Source organism: Eucalyptus grandis, chromosome 7 (genome assembly GCF_016545825.1).
Source record: "Eucalyptus grandis isolate ANBG69807.140 chromosome 7, ASM1654582v1, whole genome shotgun sequence".
NCBI lineage: Eukaryota > Viridiplantae > Streptophyta > Magnoliopsida > Myrtales > Myrtaceae > Eucalyptus > Eucalyptus grandis.
Genome location: NC_052618.1, coordinates 55,972,206 through 55,989,489, shown reverse-complemented (window position 1 = coordinate 55,989,489; position 17,284 = coordinate 55,972,206). Strand labels below are relative to the sequence as shown.

The 17,284-nt window shown below is 43.9% G+C and overlaps 1 protein-coding gene across 1 annotated transcript; it reads left to right on the top strand.

Annotated features, from left to right (window-relative positions):
* The first annotated feature begins 6,173 nt into the window (after window positions 1-6,173).
* On the top strand, window positions 6,174-11,763 carry LOC120296239. The gene is made up of 3 exons (XM_039317959.1): window positions 6,174-6,372; window positions 10,596-11,038; window positions 11,182-11,763. The coding sequence occupies exons 1-3, from the start codon at window positions 6,174-6,176 to the stop codon at window positions 11,761-11,763; spliced, it is 1,224 nt and encodes a 407-aa protein (XP_039173893.1).
* The last annotated feature ends 5,521 nt before the right edge of the window (window positions 11,764-17,284 follow it).

The following is a 17,284-nucleotide window of genomic DNA, read 5'->3' as shown; positions in this document are numbered from 1 at the left end:
AAGTAGTAAGGTAGAGAAGTGAATCGATCAGGTTTCTGTATAGCTTCTGATCTACTTTCTTCCCTTCTTCATCCTTGTCTAGTTTCGAAGAACTTGATATTGGTGTTTCTGTTTTCTTGCAATTCTCCAACCCAAATTTCTTGATGAGATCTTTTGCATATTTCTCTTGGTGAATGAATATACCTTTCTTCGATTGTCTGACTTGCAATCCAAGAAAGAAGGTTAACTCATCCATCATGCTCATCTTGAACTCATCCTGCATAGGTCTTGAAAACTTCTTGTAGAGACTTTCGTTAAGAGAACCAAAAATAATATCATCTATACAAATTTGTACGAGTAAAAAATATTTTCCTTCTCTCTTTATAAAAAGAGTAGTATCAACCTTTCCTTTTTCAAAACCATTTTAAGTCAGAAACTTACTCAACCTTTCATACCAAGCTCAAGGTGCTTGCTTCAGTCCATACAAGGCATTTTTCAGTCTATAGACTGAGTTTGGCTTTCTAGAATCTTTAAATCCTGGTGGTTGTTTCACAGACTTCTTCTTGTATGAACCCATTCAGGAATGCACTTTTGACATCCATCTAGAATAACTTGAAATTTTTATAACAAGCAAAAGCAAATAATAATCGAATTGCTTCTAACCTCGCTACTGGTGCATAGGTCTCGTCATAGTCTATCCCTTCTTCCCGTGTATATCTTTTTGCCACGAGTCTTGTTTTGTTTCTGACCACTTTTCCATTCTCATTCATCGTGTTCATGAAAACCCATTTCGTTCCAATCACGGATTTGCCTTTAGGTTTTGGAATTAGCTCCCATACATTGTTGATGCTGAATTGTCTGAGTTCTTCTTGCATAGCTTCTATCTAGCTTTCATTAGATAAGGCTTCGTCTACTCCTTTTGGTTCAATCTCAAAAACAAGTGTTAGACATTGGACTCTTCTCTTCCCTTAGATATGGTGTGAATTCCTTCATTAATGTCATCAATGATGAGTTCTTTGGGATGACTTGACTTGTGCTTTCACTTGTTGCTTGGTTTGAAAGTTTGTTGATCCTCTGCTTCGGTTGAATCTTCTCGTTCTGCTTGTTGTTGTTCTCCAGAAGTCTGAACCTCTTCGGGGGAAATAAATGTTGTAAAGTCTGGAATGGGTTCAGACTCTTCAAGTTGAGTTTGATCTGGTAGATTTTACACATAATCCTGAAACTTGATGTTTATAGATTCTTCCATGGATTGAGTCTTCTTGTTAAAGACTCTTGTTGACACCTAAGTTTTGGCAATTTGTTTAAGTGTTTCTTAATTGCATTGAAAAAAATTGGGGATTGATTTCTAACCCCTTAACAAAAAAAAATTCATTAAAATTGCATCATATATAGACATTAGGAGAATTTGTGTCACTAGTCTTATAATCAATCAAAAAATTTTATCAAAAAAATTATTACAAGAAAATTTCGAAATTTAAAAAAAGAAAAAGAAAAGGGGTAGCTGGGCCTGGGTTTAGACAAACCCTAGGCTCGCCCCTTCCTCCCTTTCTTTTTCCTTTTTCCCTCGCGCGGCCCATTGGCTTGACCCATCCACCTTTTCCCTTCACCCCAGCCCGCGCACGAACTGGTCGTCTCCCTCCTGCTGTCCTTCGCGCGACGACCTGCAGAGAACAGAAAAACGGAGCAGCGATCGGGAGCAGGGGATTGGGATTGCAGGCGGCCAGCGTGATCCGCAGGTCGGAGGGGGCAGTTCGGCCGGCAAGCTGGCAGCCGCAGAGGCCATGCGTGCTTGCTGGCCAGGTATAAAACCGGAAGGGGGGAACATAGACACAAAGCGGGGGGAGAACAGAGAGAACACATAGGGGAAATTGAGAGGAAAGAGAGGAGAATAGGCCGGATAAGGAGCCGAGGAGCCTTGGACGTCCAGCTGCCGCCGGTGAATTGCCGACCGCCGCTGTAATCTTCGAAACCCAGCAGCACAGGGAGCGTCGAGACTGAGAAACCACTAAGCCGAGAGCAAGCGAGAGAGGAACCCCGAGGGAAGGAGAGACTGAACTAGAAGCAGGAGTTCGTGGAAGCAGCTCGTCGTCGCCAGAGGTTCGTTCATTCGCCGTCGTTCGCCGTAGCCCATCGCCGGATGAGGTAGGTCTCTTGAATCCCGTAGCCTCATTTCTGGAAAACGCTGGGCTGGAGCTCACGGCCGACCGGCTTGCGCAAGCTCTGGCCCTCGTCGCCTTTGTTGTTTGCTCCTGTGTTCCTTATGCGTTGTATCCCAAGACCCCTGAAGCGTATTCGGAGTTCGATTAAGCCGAAATCCTTCGAGTTCGGTAGTGCACACCATGTGTTCGACAAAATTCCTCAAAGAAAACCGAGGAGTAGCTGACGTTTTAACACCGGACCCATTCATTTTCCCCCCATGCTTGCTAAATCCTTGTTGATTTGCCCTGATCTGTTGTATTTTCGAACGGTTTGCGCGAGATTTGGCATGTATTTGAGTCGACGACTCATTCCGTCGGAAATAGAGTAGTTGTCGCCGGAATAGGTAGCCGGCGAGGACCGGCGTCGGTCGAAAGGATGACCGGTGGGCGGTAGTGGTCTGGCGACCTTCCTTAGGGCAGTCAGCACTCGCGGCGTTGTTGGCGTTGGACTGGTGGAGGAGTTGCAAAAGCTTCGGCGAGCTGCGGCTGTGGAAGAAGAAGGCTTGAAGAAGATGCCCTAAGGAAAAGGGGCAGAAGAAAAAATAAAAAATAAAAAAAGAGAAAAGAAAACACAAAAGGGCTGAAACTAGAAAATAGGAAATGGGCTTCGCTTTGGGCTGGTTTTTGTTTCGTGGGCTGAATAGATTGGGCTGAAAATAGATATTAGAAAATGGACCCTCAGGTGGGTCAAGTAAAAATCCAAGATGGGCTTTGGGCCGAAAATGGCCTTCATTTCTTTTTTTTAAAAAAAAAAAATTAGTGTGTTTTTTTTTAGTGGTCCGAACCGGTCCGGTCGAAGACCGGACCCGACCGGGCCGAACCGGGTTGGGTCGAGACCGAACGACCAGTTCGCCCATTTTTTCAAATAAAAATTATTATTTTTAATTAAAATTTTAAAAAGTAAAAAATTTAAAAAAATTGGAAATCCTTTTAAAAATTCGAAAATTTTAAAAATCGAAATTTTAATTTTTTTGAGAGAATTAAAAAAATAAATTAAAAAAATTATTGAAAAATTTGAAAAAAATTAAAAAATTAAAAAATTTCGAAAATTAAAAAATGATAGAGTTTGGTTAGGAATTGTTAGGTGTTGTCGTTTTAAGTGTAATTATGCATTTATTTTGATTACATCGCATGTTTAGATTGTATATTTTGTTATGTTCAATGGTATGTGTGTAGACTTATGGTGATTAGGACATTGTTAGCTATGATTATTGGTGGATATGTTTAATGGTATGTGTGTTGTCATATGGTATGTTTAATAGTACATGTTTAGATTACACTCGTATGATCACTTTAATATGTTTGTGGATGAGTAAAATCAATTCAAAATGCTTGATAAAGAATCATTTTGTTAAAATGAACAAGATTAGGTACCGGAAGGGCATTAATTGACCAATTAGTGTAATCAAGTCCCCGACCCTAGATTCTTTGGTAGCGTAGGAAGTGAGGTACACTCCCATGCCTCACTTGGTTTCTAGCCGACTCCAATAGGCTAGTGGCGACTCCTTTTTGTAAAATTCATAGAAAATATCCCAATGTCATGTGGGGGTATGGGTTTGGGAGAGCCCACGCTTAATCATGGGCCTTAGGGCCGTCCTTTAGGCAATACCCCTAAACCTATTCCCTCCCCCGAGGGTAGGTCGTGACAGCTTAGCGAGTCCGCTGGGGACTTGGTTTTAGACCTTAGAAGACTTAGGCCAAAATTAATCTTGTTCAAAAATATTTTTGTTCGGCAGCGAAGATATCATGTACATCCATAACATGTTGAATGTTGAATGTTTATGGGAGTTATAAGAGGTGAGATTTCTAACCTTTGTTTTACAGGGGGTATAAGAGTGAATGGTTTATGTTTGAAGTGCTGATTGTTTTTAAATTGTCATGCATGAGTCTCCTGCATTGTACTACACCATAGCACACACAACCTGCCGCCGGACTTGGGCTGCATAGGATCACTTCGGATGGTGTTGAGGTGGATACCACTCCGACTACAACCGCGTAGTACGAGTCACCCACCATAACCTCGAAATTTCTTTCTTCACGTCGAAGGTATCCTCCCCGGTCTGCAACCACGCGACACGGGTCGATTCTTTTGACGAAGCTAGAGTCATGGGTAACCCGACCTAGCTGCAACCTTGCTGGCTCAACCCGGTGATCACGTGGCTCCATTTTGAGCCGTTTAAAGTAGAAATTGAACCACCGTCCATGCATATGTTTATGTCATTGGCTTTGCTACTTAATGAGTAGGGTAAGATTTTCGAATTCTCTTCTTCGTAATTTACTCATTCGCTTTCTTTTGGTTGGTTCATGGCAAATTAGGTTGATCGTAACTGTGAGTAGTATACTATGGAGATCCCTGAGCTTCACATCATTGCTACCTCGAAAGCCGAGCTTCGCACATGGTGGGATAGACTAGACCCGACTGGCCATGATTTGGTGCGATCCTATGTCGGACGATTACTTCCCTTCTTCGAAATAGAAACTCATTATGGTGTTGTACGAGCGTTGGCGCATGTCTAGTGTCTCAAAACTTGCACATTCATTTTCGGTGACCACGAGCTCACTTCAACCCTGGAAGAATACAGTGTTGCCATGGGAAAGCCTTTGGTGTCGGAGTTAATTGGCCCACCTGTAGGGACTGAGCATGCATCGACCTTATCTTATTTCCTTATAGTTTAGGAGGATGGCGTGAGGAAAGTTTTGAAAGCTAATCGCAAGACCTGCCCGTTTTCATTCCTAAATGAGCTTTTTCAAAATGCCCCATCTTTTCAAAAGAATAGGATCTTCCTGCTAGCTTTCTTCAGGTTTGTGTTTTTCCCACATTGTAGGAACGCCATTAGCCCTTCCATGGCATGGGTAGTTCGTGAGGTATGTATGGGAAAGGGCTTTGTTAACGCCGTCCTGACTGAAACTTTTCTTTCCCTCACTCGTTTTAAAGAAAACAAAAACAAAAACAAAACTTTCCATGCTCCTCCTGAACTCTTGCAAATCTGGTTCTTCTCTCACGTTAAAGGGTTTGGTAGCTTAATGACTGTGAACAACATCTTTGACTCTAGCCACCCTATCCTGAAGTTTAAAGATAGGAAGACGTTCGCCCCCGATTATCATTATTCTGAGTGGTTAGCTTTCATGACCAACCCTGGACCCGAAGATTTCCAATGGCATGCCAAATGGCTTCGAATTCGAGAAGTGCGGTTCATGTGTGGGCTTACTGGACCTGTTCCTTTGTTGGGAATTACCGGAGTCTCTGAGTATTATCCGACTCGGGTCGCTCGCCAATTACAAAAGGTTCAACAACTTCCACCAACGATTCAAGAAGACCTGCTTAGGATAGACTTCATTGACGGATGCCAAGACCATGAAGACTCCGTCGCGTTAGTCAAGTCAATGTGGGATATGTGCCACCCCCGGAAGCTGATATGGCTTGAAGAGGAGTTGGAAGGGCAAGAGAAGACCTATTATGCCACGATGGAATACATCCTTAGGCACAAAATCCCAAAGAGCCTACGCCCCAAGATTCCCGACGTGCCATTAAAGACCACCTACTAAGCTGAGATCAAGCGTTGCAAAAGGAAGCTCGAAGAAGCCGAGGAGCATGCCTCGAAGTTGACCCGAGTTAGTGGGACTGCCACAAGCGGGAGCTGTCCTCGTTAGTTAGATTGAGTCAAGTGCGATATGTAATGGGCCCATGCCCACATGTGTTACAATGTTAAAGAGTTTGTCTCATGTCGCAATATCGAGAGATAGGACTCATGATTAGCTTCGTTGTTTGGGGGTTCTCCCTCACATCTTTTCTTGCGTTATGTAGCAACCTTGCTTTCAATGAAATGAACAAATTGGGGCGATTAGATCTTTGTCATGGACCGACCGCCTAATCATTACTTAATGCTTATATATGCTTATCTATCCTTGTCCAGGTACTAACAGGTTGTCTACTTTCGTCCAACTGTCAACACAGCTAAGAGGAGATCTCCAATTTGTACTCGCGCAAAAGCCAGGATGGAGAATGAGGATGTCAGCATACGCGTGGCCAACATGGAGAACCAGCTGGCTCAACTCACTGCTTTGATGGCCGAGATAAGCCGAAAAATCAGTGAACCTCCGGCCCCGGCCATAGCCGGAACCTCTACTCCTGTTTTGTCGGGACCCACTCCACCCTTAGCTGGAGAACCACATGTCACCAATCCTGCTGAAAAAGGTGCTTCTAAGGAAGCCCTTTCTGTTACTGTGGCATCCCAAAAATTCAAGACAAGCTCCAAGGTGTATTAAAGCCCATAATTAGGTAATAAAATTACCTATGGTTTATGCTTTAGCCATTAGTCTCCTCTTAAGACTAAGTGATATAGGCTTGTGTTCATGAGTTTTTAAATTAGTATTATAGGATAAATTAATGAGAATGATTTATTCTTGGCCATGTGAAATTTAAAATTTGAAATCTATAAAAGAAATAATTAAAGATGAATAATTGAAAGTGAAATTGTGGGTTTAATTAGGTTGGGCCTTAGGCCCAATGGCTTGAGCTCTTGGTGGGCCGAATGGCCGGCCCAATTGAGGCCCATGAAGAGGTGACCGTCGACCATGGGAGGGGAGGAGTGGCCGGCCCACTTCTTCCAAGCCCAATCCAAGCCCAAGCCCATCTTGCATGAGCTTGGCCAAGTGGCAAAAAGAGGATTACATGCATTGGCCATTGAGGGAGGCTACTAATCATTACTAATGATTGTGGCTTAAGGGAAATAAAAGGGGGAGAGAGAGAGAGAGTGGCCGGTTGAATTCGGCCAAGCCAAAGAGAGAGAGAGAGGGAGTTGCGAGAGAGAGGAACCGAGGAGGAGGAGGAGCTCGCCCGTCGCCGCCCGCACGCCGTCCGTCCGTCGCCAGTGGGCCGTCTGTTTGCTGTCATCCGCTTGGTCTTAGAGGCAAGTTAGGATCGATTTCCACTCTTGCATGTGTGTCTTGCACGTGTGATTTGTGGTGGTAGATCTCGGATGTTAGGGTAGGCAAAACCGAAGCTAGAATGTGACTTGTTCTTGAAAATACTTGCTGATTTCGTGTAAACCGCCTGACCCAGAAACTTGTGGAGGCTTGCATGCATGTTTCGAGTTGAATTTTGACTTTTATTCCTTCATAAAAGTTGTATCCAACATCATAAAATACAACATACTAAAATTTGGGACAAAATGGTGGAGATTTAAGGGGTCAAACCCTCTTCTTACGAAGACACTAGATCTGGAACTGTTTTGCTGACCTTTTGGTAGTTTTGTGGGTTGCATGTCGATTTTTACCAAGAATATCTCTTCGACTTCTTCATGAAACTTGTAGAGAACATGCTAAATATTAACATACTCAAATTTTAAGTAAAATGAGCAAGTGTAGCCTAGTGAATCGACTTACTCTTGAAGACGGTAAATCTGGAAACACGGCACTGGACACCCGAGACTTCTTGGACCCATATGGTGACTATTATTTGGAAATTTGACTTATATCCCTTAATGAAAGTTGTAGAGGACCTCTTAAAGTAAAAATATCCAAATTTCAGAGGAAACGAAGAAGAATAAGGGGGTTAAAACTCGATATTTTGGAGATACCTACACTGGACGTTTCGGTGCTAGAATCAGAAGCTTCGGATGACTATAGAAAATTATCTAGAACGAATCTGGCCTAGATTTATTCATGAAAAATCTACTTTAGTGTCTTAAATATAACCTGGTAAAGTTTCATAATTTTCGGAGGTCGTTCGGGTATTTTAATCGAATTATTTCAAAAACTGCACATTCTGTTTCTATCCGAAATTGCATGCTGTATTTGTGTGAATTATATCTTCTTGTGTGAAACTCTATTGGGCATGTGCTTTTCATGAAATTGTTATCTTATTGACTTGTCTATCACATGTCTTGATTTCATGATTTTTGAGAATCATATGGATATTTAATTTAAATATTTTTTAAAATGGTACAAGCTGGAATTTTGTAAACTTCAAAAAGGCATGAAAAATGGACTATTTTAAATTGTTTGGACTCCATGAATTGTATTGTTATGGATGATTGTGTCTTGCTGCATGTATGAATTCAAGGATGAATATGATCTTGATTGCCATCACATCACATGCCATGTTAAAATTGAACTATAATTAAAGATGAGAATTGAGATAAATGAGAAGACCGTCGGAGGTGTGAGCCGACGATGCCCCGGGAGTGTCGGGATGCCTAGCTAGAAGGGTACGGCCGGTTGCCCGGTGACCTTGAATGGCCGGATACCGGAGGGTCCTCGGGAGTACTAAGAGGTATCGAGATGCCCGAAGAGTGGGGGAGTCGGAAGCTCGGCAGGTATTGTGCCGAGGGATGCCTCACGATGCTAGTTGGGGTGCGAGATGCCTGGCTAGAAGAGTACAGCCGGTTGCCCGGTGGCCTTAAATGGCCGAATGCCGGAGGGTCCTCGTGATGCTAGTTGGGGTATGAGATGCCCGGAGAGTGGGGGAGCCGGATGTCTGATTGTATCTTGGATACATGCGGGATGCAAACATTGGTCCCGGGAAAGAGAAATGTAGCGGTCCAAATTGAAATTGAAATTGAATTATGCATGATGATATATGCATGACATGATGATGATGATGATATATGCATGACATGATGATGAGGATATATGCATGATATGATGATGACGTTATATGCATGGATGCATGGCAATGATGATGGTACATGTGATATGATGATGATGTTACATGCATGGATGCATGGCAATGATGATGGTACATGTGATATGATGATGATGTTACATGCATGGATGCATGGCAATGATGATGGTACATGTGATATGATGAGGATGTTACATGCATGGATGCATGGTAAAGATGATGATACATGTGACATGATGATGGTAAGTGTATGATATGATGGTAATGACTATATGGTGATGTATGTACATGAGGTATGATGACATGTGCATGATACCAAGGTAAGTTGTGCATGGATGCCTTAATGACATGTGATGCTATGATTGTGATGATTATGTGGCATGATGCATTGAGTGGTTTATTGGTCCTTTACCTACTAAGTGGTTGTACTCACCCCTTCGGGGACCAACATTTCAGATTAGCAGGATGCCGCTCCCTGCTGTCACGCGGGGCGTCTTTTACGGTCTTCCTTTGAATGTAGAGGTTGAGTGTGTGGAGATCGATTGTCCCACCATTCCTGGACTGACATTTATTCGAGTTCGCGCCTTAGTGATGTATGACGTGGGCCTGGCTGGGGGCCCTGTGATGTGAATCGTTGCGGAAGGATCGTTCTACGAAGGCCTAGATGGTGCGAATTGCAAACCTCGACCTCCAATCAAACCTGTGATTGGCAACCTTGGTATGAACGTGACCTGTTGACGAACACGTGTCAACCAACCAACGTTATAGACGCCACGAGCGAAAGAATTCGCTATCTCGCTCGATAAGTTGAATTGACCGCCATAAGAGAATCTTGATTAGGTCAAGTCCTCAAAAGAACAGTAAAAGAGAACCTCTCAATTCTTTTCCTAAAAAATAAGATATATCTGTCTTCAAAGAAATTTGGCAAATCCTTTATATAGGCTACCACACAAACCCTAAAAACCAACCCTAAAAATCTAATGCGTCATATTCTAGAATATTCCTATTCTAGAATATTCTTAAACAAGAACACATATATAAATTGACTTGGTCAATTATTTGGTGACCAGATAATTAAATTGCACCAAGATTTCCAAGATTTTTCAAGATTTGATTCAAGGTCATCTTCACGCCAAAGATCACAAACCATGACGCCAACAGCTTGCCTGAATTGTTTGGCCCGCGCTCGAGTAATCGAACCAGTAGGAATAGACAATGGGTCCCTAGCACCTCCTCCTCGATATGGCTCGATGTCCTCATCACCTTGTCATTTAGGAGTTCATATCCGTCCATGTTCGTCGAGACGGAGTGATGCGTGGGATGTTGCCGCCGCCACCACTTGATGCACCTAGATGGGTGTGAGGGCCCGTGCGTGAGAAGTAGGAGCTGAAACTTTTTGGGATGATAGCCGACACTAGTTGATGGGGGATCTTGCACGATAGACGTAGTGGGTCGAGTGTTTCTTTTTGGGGTTATGGCCGAGTGTGGCTACATGTCCTGGCCTTTCTTTTGATGTACCGACCCAAGGAAACCCATCTTGAAAAATATGTAAATAAAGTGTCGTGGCTTTATCTTTTCTTATGATGTTTAGTGGTGTGCAATTGTATCATGGTTGTTGGAGGGAGTGATGGCGATATTATATTTTGCTTCTGCTAACGAGTCGCGCTGGGATCGTTTTCAAAAAAATAAAATGTCTATGATTTACGACGCTTCTTCTAAGAGATGTAACTAGTGTTCCATTAGGTGTAGCATTAGGTGCCTGTGGCGACCTAAGGTGGTTCGGGGTGCCACAGTTACGCCTGTAATCGTCAATCTGGATCCCCCTCCAAAGCAGGGATCCGCCATCCGCTTTGACGAAGAAAATGCAAGCCGCTTGGCTAAGATGGAGGAGCTACTTTGTGTCCTCAAAGGATATGAGATGAAGGGAGTGGACAAGCTAACCCCATATGCTAAGGTGAAAGTACCCGAGAATTTCAAAGAGCCGGAATTCATGAGAAAATATGATGGCACCGGCTGTCCTATAACCCACCTCAAATACTATATGAGGAGGATGGCTCGCTACTTCGACAATGTCCCGCTCCTTATACATACATTTCAAGATAGCTTAGACGGTCCTGCCTTGTCGTGGTTTATTGCACTGGATATTGAAGAGCTCACTGGATGGGACGACCTCGCTGACGAGTTTTTACAGCAATATAAATTCAACTCTGAGATTGTCCCTACAAGAGAGGAGTTAGTTTGGATGGAAAAGAGAGGAATGAATCATTTAAAGCGTTCGCCCAGAGGTGGAGAACGATGGCATCACAAGTGAAGCCTCCACTAAGTGAGAAAGAAATGAGGCAGCTTTTCTTGAGGACTATGTCATCTGACTATTTCTAGGGATTAGTGTACTCTGGTTGCCAAACATTTTCGCAGCTGGTGGAGGTTGGTGAAGGGGTTGAATGGGCGATAATTGATGGAAGAATATCTACTGGGAATAGCAAGAAGTTCACAATGAGGAAGGACAAGGAGACGGCAGTTGAAGTGGCGTTTATCCAGGAGCCAGCTGCACCTAAATCAGTGTCGATGCCTTCACAAAACCCTAGAGCTATGCAAGGAAACGGGTCACAGGGATTTGACGGAAGCAGGAAGTTCCCCCGAAAGGAATTCACACCTCTACCCCGACCTTTATCAAAATTGTTACCTATTCTCTTCGAAAAGAGATTGGTAGCCAAGGAGGTACCTAGGGACAACCCTCCAAGATTCCCGGGCTTCGATATAACCAAAACATATGAATACCACATGGGAGAAAGGGGGCATGACGTCGATAACTGCTACACACTGAAATTGAAAGTTCAGAACCTATTGGATAAAGGAAAGTTGACCTTTAAAGAAGCCACGCCCAATGTGCAACAAAATCCTTTACCCGATCACACTGAAGGAGTGAATGTGATTCTTGAGGAAATGCAAGCGAATGAGTGACCCCTTGCGGTGGACGTCCCTAAATTGTATGAGGCCCTCGAGCTAGACGGGCACTATGAAAAAGGGGAGGACATAACCATGGAGGAAAAACTAGAACGTATCTACAAAATGATAGGCATGGGGGTAATCCGAAGTGTCAATGGAGAACAAAGACCACTACCCATGATGACACCATCCATGATTAGCGCATCATCTCATGATGCTACTTGCGACCGTGAAGTGGAGAAAGCTAAGCTTCCTTTTCCAGAAAAGGATGAACAAGTGGCAATAGACAACGCATCGAGAACGGATTCTGAGGAAACCTTTCGGAGCCAGGATCTCCTAGAGAAGATATGTGACAAGGGTGAAGTGTTCGACACATTGGGTCAACCAAGCGGAAAATATGACTACTACGTGAAATATTCGCCTGCCTCGAGTTTCTTTGACGACCCTAAGGACATCATCTCTGATGGATGGGGGGTATGGATGATCCAATGCCACAAGAGGAGGGGATGGTCGCCATGATTACCCCGGCAGTGATAAAATTGCCTGATGAGGATCGCACTAGTGATGTCGAGATGGAAACCACTGAGCCGATGATGATTGACCTTATGGTCAAGGAATTATCAGTGATCGAAATCCTAGAGGAAAGCCTGACACCAGTTGTGATCGAACTGCCACCTCGAGGAAAGGACGAGGTAATAATGCTAGAACCCCCCTTGGAATTCGACACCAAAGCGGTACCCTGGGATTACGGAACAAAGGAAGTAGATACTGTCACTCGATCAAGTCGTTGCTATGCGCCCGCTAGAGGAATCGAAAAGAAAGCCGTGAGAGAGGAGGACGCGAGGGAATTCTTAGCCGTGGTGAAAACGAGCGAATTTAATGTAGTGAATCAACTGCGAAAAATGCCAGCCCAAATCTCCATCTTGGAGCTAATTTAATCCTCTGAAAAGCATAGAAACGCTTTGTTGAAGGTCCTTAACGAGATACATGTCCCAGAAACAATTGATGATACCCAACTACAGGAGTTCGTGGGGACCATCCTTCTGAAAGATCAGATCGCCTTCACTGATGAAGACCTCCCTGCTGACGGAGGTGATCACATAAAGGCGCTGCACATTTCAGCAAAGCACGATAGCACCATTGTCTCTAGAATGTTGATTGATAATGGCTCTGCGCTGAATATATGTCCATTAGCTACACTCCACCGCTTAGGTGTTGAGATGGAAAGGATACGTCCAACTAAGTCCACTGTGTATGCATTTGATGGGATGAGGAAAGAGGTGCTAGGAGAAATTGAGTTGGAACTACTTATCGGTCCTATGCTTTTCTTGGTACCATTCCAAGTCCTAGATATACCAACTACCTTCAACTTTTTGTTGGGGAGACCATGGATTCACATAGCGGGTGCTGTTGCCTCCAGCCTTCATCAAAAAGTACAATTTGTGGTGGACAATAGACTCATCACTGTGCACGGGGAAACAGACTTCAAGGTGTACCAGGAAACGGCCATCCCATACGTGGAACCCAAGTGTAAAGAAAAGTCAAGCTTTCAGACTTTCGAGCTGGTGTCTACGGTCCACGTTCCTGTGGGCACTTGCGTGGACATTCCTGAATTATCCAGGTCGGCCCTGGTAATAGGGAAGATTACGCTAGCGGATGGGTACAATCTTGGAGGTGGTCTAGGGTTGCATGGACAAGGGATTTGAAAGCTTATCGAGGCTCGAAGAGTTCTAAGGAGAAAAGGCTTAGGGTTTGTCGAAGAGCGTAGAGGCCGTGGCAATAGAGGAGGCCGCAGCGAATGTGGAGGTCGAGGCACCCGAGGAGGTCGAGGTGAACGCGGAGGCCGAGGCGACCACGGAGGTCGGATTATAAGAGATAGAAGTTGCCAGAGTGTTTTCCCTCCTCCACTGAAAGAAACATTCCCAGGACCCCCGAAAATGCTGATGGAAGAAGATGAAGCTATTGACGGTATAGCCGAGATGTTTGAAGAGAATATTGTATGCACCATCCTGGCTTGTGAGGAGGCTGAATCTTCTGGGAGCATCACCGACCCTTCAGAGTAGGACGGTTCTAGCTTAGCGTAGCTTTTTACTTTATGTTTTCTTCCCCTGCGTGGGAACTCGTTGTTATTTCAATTTGCTTGTTTGAGTCACTTATGATGTAAACTCTATTAAGCCCTTGACTTTGAGCCGTTGGTCTTGGGTGGAGTATGTTGTAATATGGCTTTATCATTTCCCTTTCAATGAAAATGCATGTTTTATTAAAGACATGTGGAAGCACACCAAACTGGTTCCATGATGGTCACTGAGGGCTGGGCTTCTACATGCTCATTAGTTTCATAATTTCGTAAGAACAAGGAAATCTAAGGATATGAGGATGAGCTCTCGAAACAGTTTTTCAAAACTTATTTGAAATATCATTCACAAATGACACGTCTTGTTTGTTATTAATGCATACTAACTCATCTCATCGCATCTTAGGCATTACATTATGCATAATCATGACAAAGATTCATGTGACTCGAATTCACGTGAGGGAGAGCTTTTAGAATTTGATGCCAATGAAGATCTGAAAGGGATCGAGCGTAATTGGAATCGACATGAGGGATCAAAACCGCTGACAGAAGAGCAAACAGTCACCATAAATTTGGGCGATACACATAATGTCAAGGAAATAAAAATCGGGGCATGTCTCTCGAAGTTAGAAGCAGAACGAATGATTAACCTCCTGAAAGAATACCATGATATATTTGCCTGGACTTATGTCGACATGCCAGGGTTAGACCTTGATATTGTAGAGCATGCCCTTCCGACCGATCCCAATGTGCCACCTAAAAAACAGAGGCTCAGAAGAACGAAGCCAGAGTTGTCTAAGAAAATTGAGGAGGAAGTTATGAAGTTGTTAAAAGTGGATTTCATTGAAGTGTCACACTACTCAGATTGGATAGCAAACATTGTACCTGTCATGAAAAAGGATGGGCGGGTCAAGGTGTGCGTAGATTACCGTGACCTAAACCGAGCTAGTCCAAAAGACGATTTCCCGCTCCCGCATATTGATGTCTTAGTTGACAGTACGGCGGGATTTGAGTTATTCTCCTCCATGGATGGTTTTTCTGGATACGACCAAATTCGTATGAAGGAGGAAGATAGGAGCAAAACATCGTTCATAACTCCCTGGGGAACTTTCTGCTACAAAGTGATGCCTTTCGGTCTGAAGAATGCTGGGGCAACCTATCAAGGAGCCATGGTCATGTTGTTTCATGTCATGATGCACAAGGAGATTGAAGTATATGTGGATGATATGATCGCGAAATCAAGACGAGGCGAAGACCATGTTGAGGTCTTGCGGAAACTGTTCGAACGTCTTCGGAAGTTCAAGCTATGCCTCATTCCTGCAAAATGCATTTTTGGAGCGAAATCTAGGAAACTGTTAGGGTTCATGGTCAGTAGTAAGGGCATAGAGATTGACCCGTCAAAGGTGAAGGCTATCTGTGATTTACAACCCCCGACTACCACTAGGGAAATTCGCAGTCTGATGGGACAACTCAATTATGTGGCGAGATTCATCTATCAGCTATCTGAAACAGCGAAGCCATTCTTCAAGCTCCTAAAAAAGAATGCAAAGATTGAGTGGGATGCCGAGTGCCAGGGTGCCTTCAAGAAGATAAAACACTATCTCACTCACGCACCAGTCCTAGTGCCCCCTCTCCCTAAAATTCCCCTGATTCTGTACTTAACCATACATGACGAATCATTGGGAGCCATGTTGGCACAGAAAAGACCAAATGACGAGAGAGAATGCACAGTATACTACTTGAGCAAGAAGTTCACCATTTTAGAAATGAACTACACAGAAGTTGAGAGAACTTGCGTGGCTTTAACTTGGGTTTTGCATAGGCTGCGGCAATACACGCTTCATCACCGAATCTTACTGGTGACCGAAAACGATCCCATCAGGTATCTCTTAGAGAAGCCGGCATTAGTGGGCAAGTTGGCTAAATGGCAAATCTTAATTTCAGAGTTCGACGTTCAGAGCCTAGGACAGAAGTCTGTTAAAGGTCGTGCCAAAGCAGACATGTTAGCGGAAAGTTCCAAGGGGTCCGGAGCATCTGATGAAGATAGTGATGCAGAGGAGCGAATTCTACTTGTATCAAGCGACACATGGACGATGTACTTCGATGGTGCAGTTAACTTAGCTAGGTCTGGTACTGGGGCGGTCCTTATTTCCCCATATGGACAACACTACCCTGTCGCCGCTAAATTGACATTTCCTTGTACGAATAACATCACTGAATACGAAGCATGCATTCTTGGCCTTCAGGCTGCCATCGATATGAAGATCCAGAAGCTGCAGGTTTATGATGATTCGGCCCTCATTATCTTATAGATCGAAGGTGAATGGCAAACATGAGATTCTAAATTGATTCCGTATCATGAGTTCCTAGGAGAGTTGACGGAGAAATTCCAAGAAATATCATTCGAATACTTACCAAGGCCTCAAAATCAGTTCGCTGATGCCCTGGCTACCTTGTCTTCAATGCTGCGAGTAGCTGGAGGCATAGACATTGAACCGTTGAGAATTGAAATTCTTAGATGCACAGTTTATTGTATGATAGTTGAAGACGAACCTGATGGAGAGCCATGGTATTGTGACATCTTAAATTATCTTCAGAATGGCGAGTTTCCCCAAGAGAGCGACGCGTCAAACAGAAAATATCTGACAAAGTTGGCATCGAAATTTTTCACCAATGGAGGTGCGCTTTACAAAAGATCTTTTGACTCGACATTACTAAGATGCGTCGATGCCAAAGAAGCCAATCGTTTGATGAAGGAAATACATGAAGGGGAGTGTGGCCCCCACATGAATGGTCACCTCTTGGCGAGAAAGATCATGCGACTCGGCTACTACTGGTTGACAATGGAATCTGACTGCATACAACACATGCGATGTTGTCACCAATGTCAAATTTATGGGGATAAGATAAACGTTCTGCCAAATGAGCTTCACCAAATGTCCCAATCTTGGCCATTCTCTATGTGGGGAATTGACGTGATCGGGCCTATCAATCCCAAGGCGTCAAATGGACATCGATTATCTTGGTGGCGATCGACTACTTTACGAAGTGGATTGAAGCCAACTCGTACATGAATGTCACTGCCAAGAATGTAACCAAATTCATTCGTCGTGATATTATTGCCCGTTATGGGGTACTAGAGGCAATCATCACTGACAATGGGTCCAACTTAAACAACAAAGTCGTAGATCTTGCTTGATGAGTTTCGAGTTCGCCATTTGAACTCATCACCATATCGTCCTCAAATGAATGGGGCAGTTGAAGCAGCAAATAAGAACATAAAGAAGATCCTGGCAAAGACGGCTAAAAATTATCGTGATTGGCATGAAAGGCTCCCTTACGCACTGATGGCATACCGAACATCTATTCGCACCTCCACAGGGGCAACTCCTTGTTCGTTAGTATATGGAATGGAGGCTGTCCTGCCTATAGAAGTCGAGATTCCCTCGTTGAGGGTCCTTT

Bases quoted from the DNA above. Each gene is read 5' to 3' on its own strand.
- LOC120296239 (XM_039317959.1), top strand. From the start codon at position 6,174: ATGGAGAATGAGGATGTCAGCATACGCGTGGCCAACATGGAGAACCAG. The intron at 6,373-10,595 runs GTGCTTCTAAGG...GGGGTGCCACAG, and splicing joins CACCAATCCTGCTGAAAAAG to TTACGCCTGTAATCGTCAAT. The intron at 11,039-11,181 runs GTTTGGATGGAA...GACTATTTCTAG, and splicing joins TCCCTACAAGAGAGGAGTTA to GGATTAGTGTACTCTGGTTG.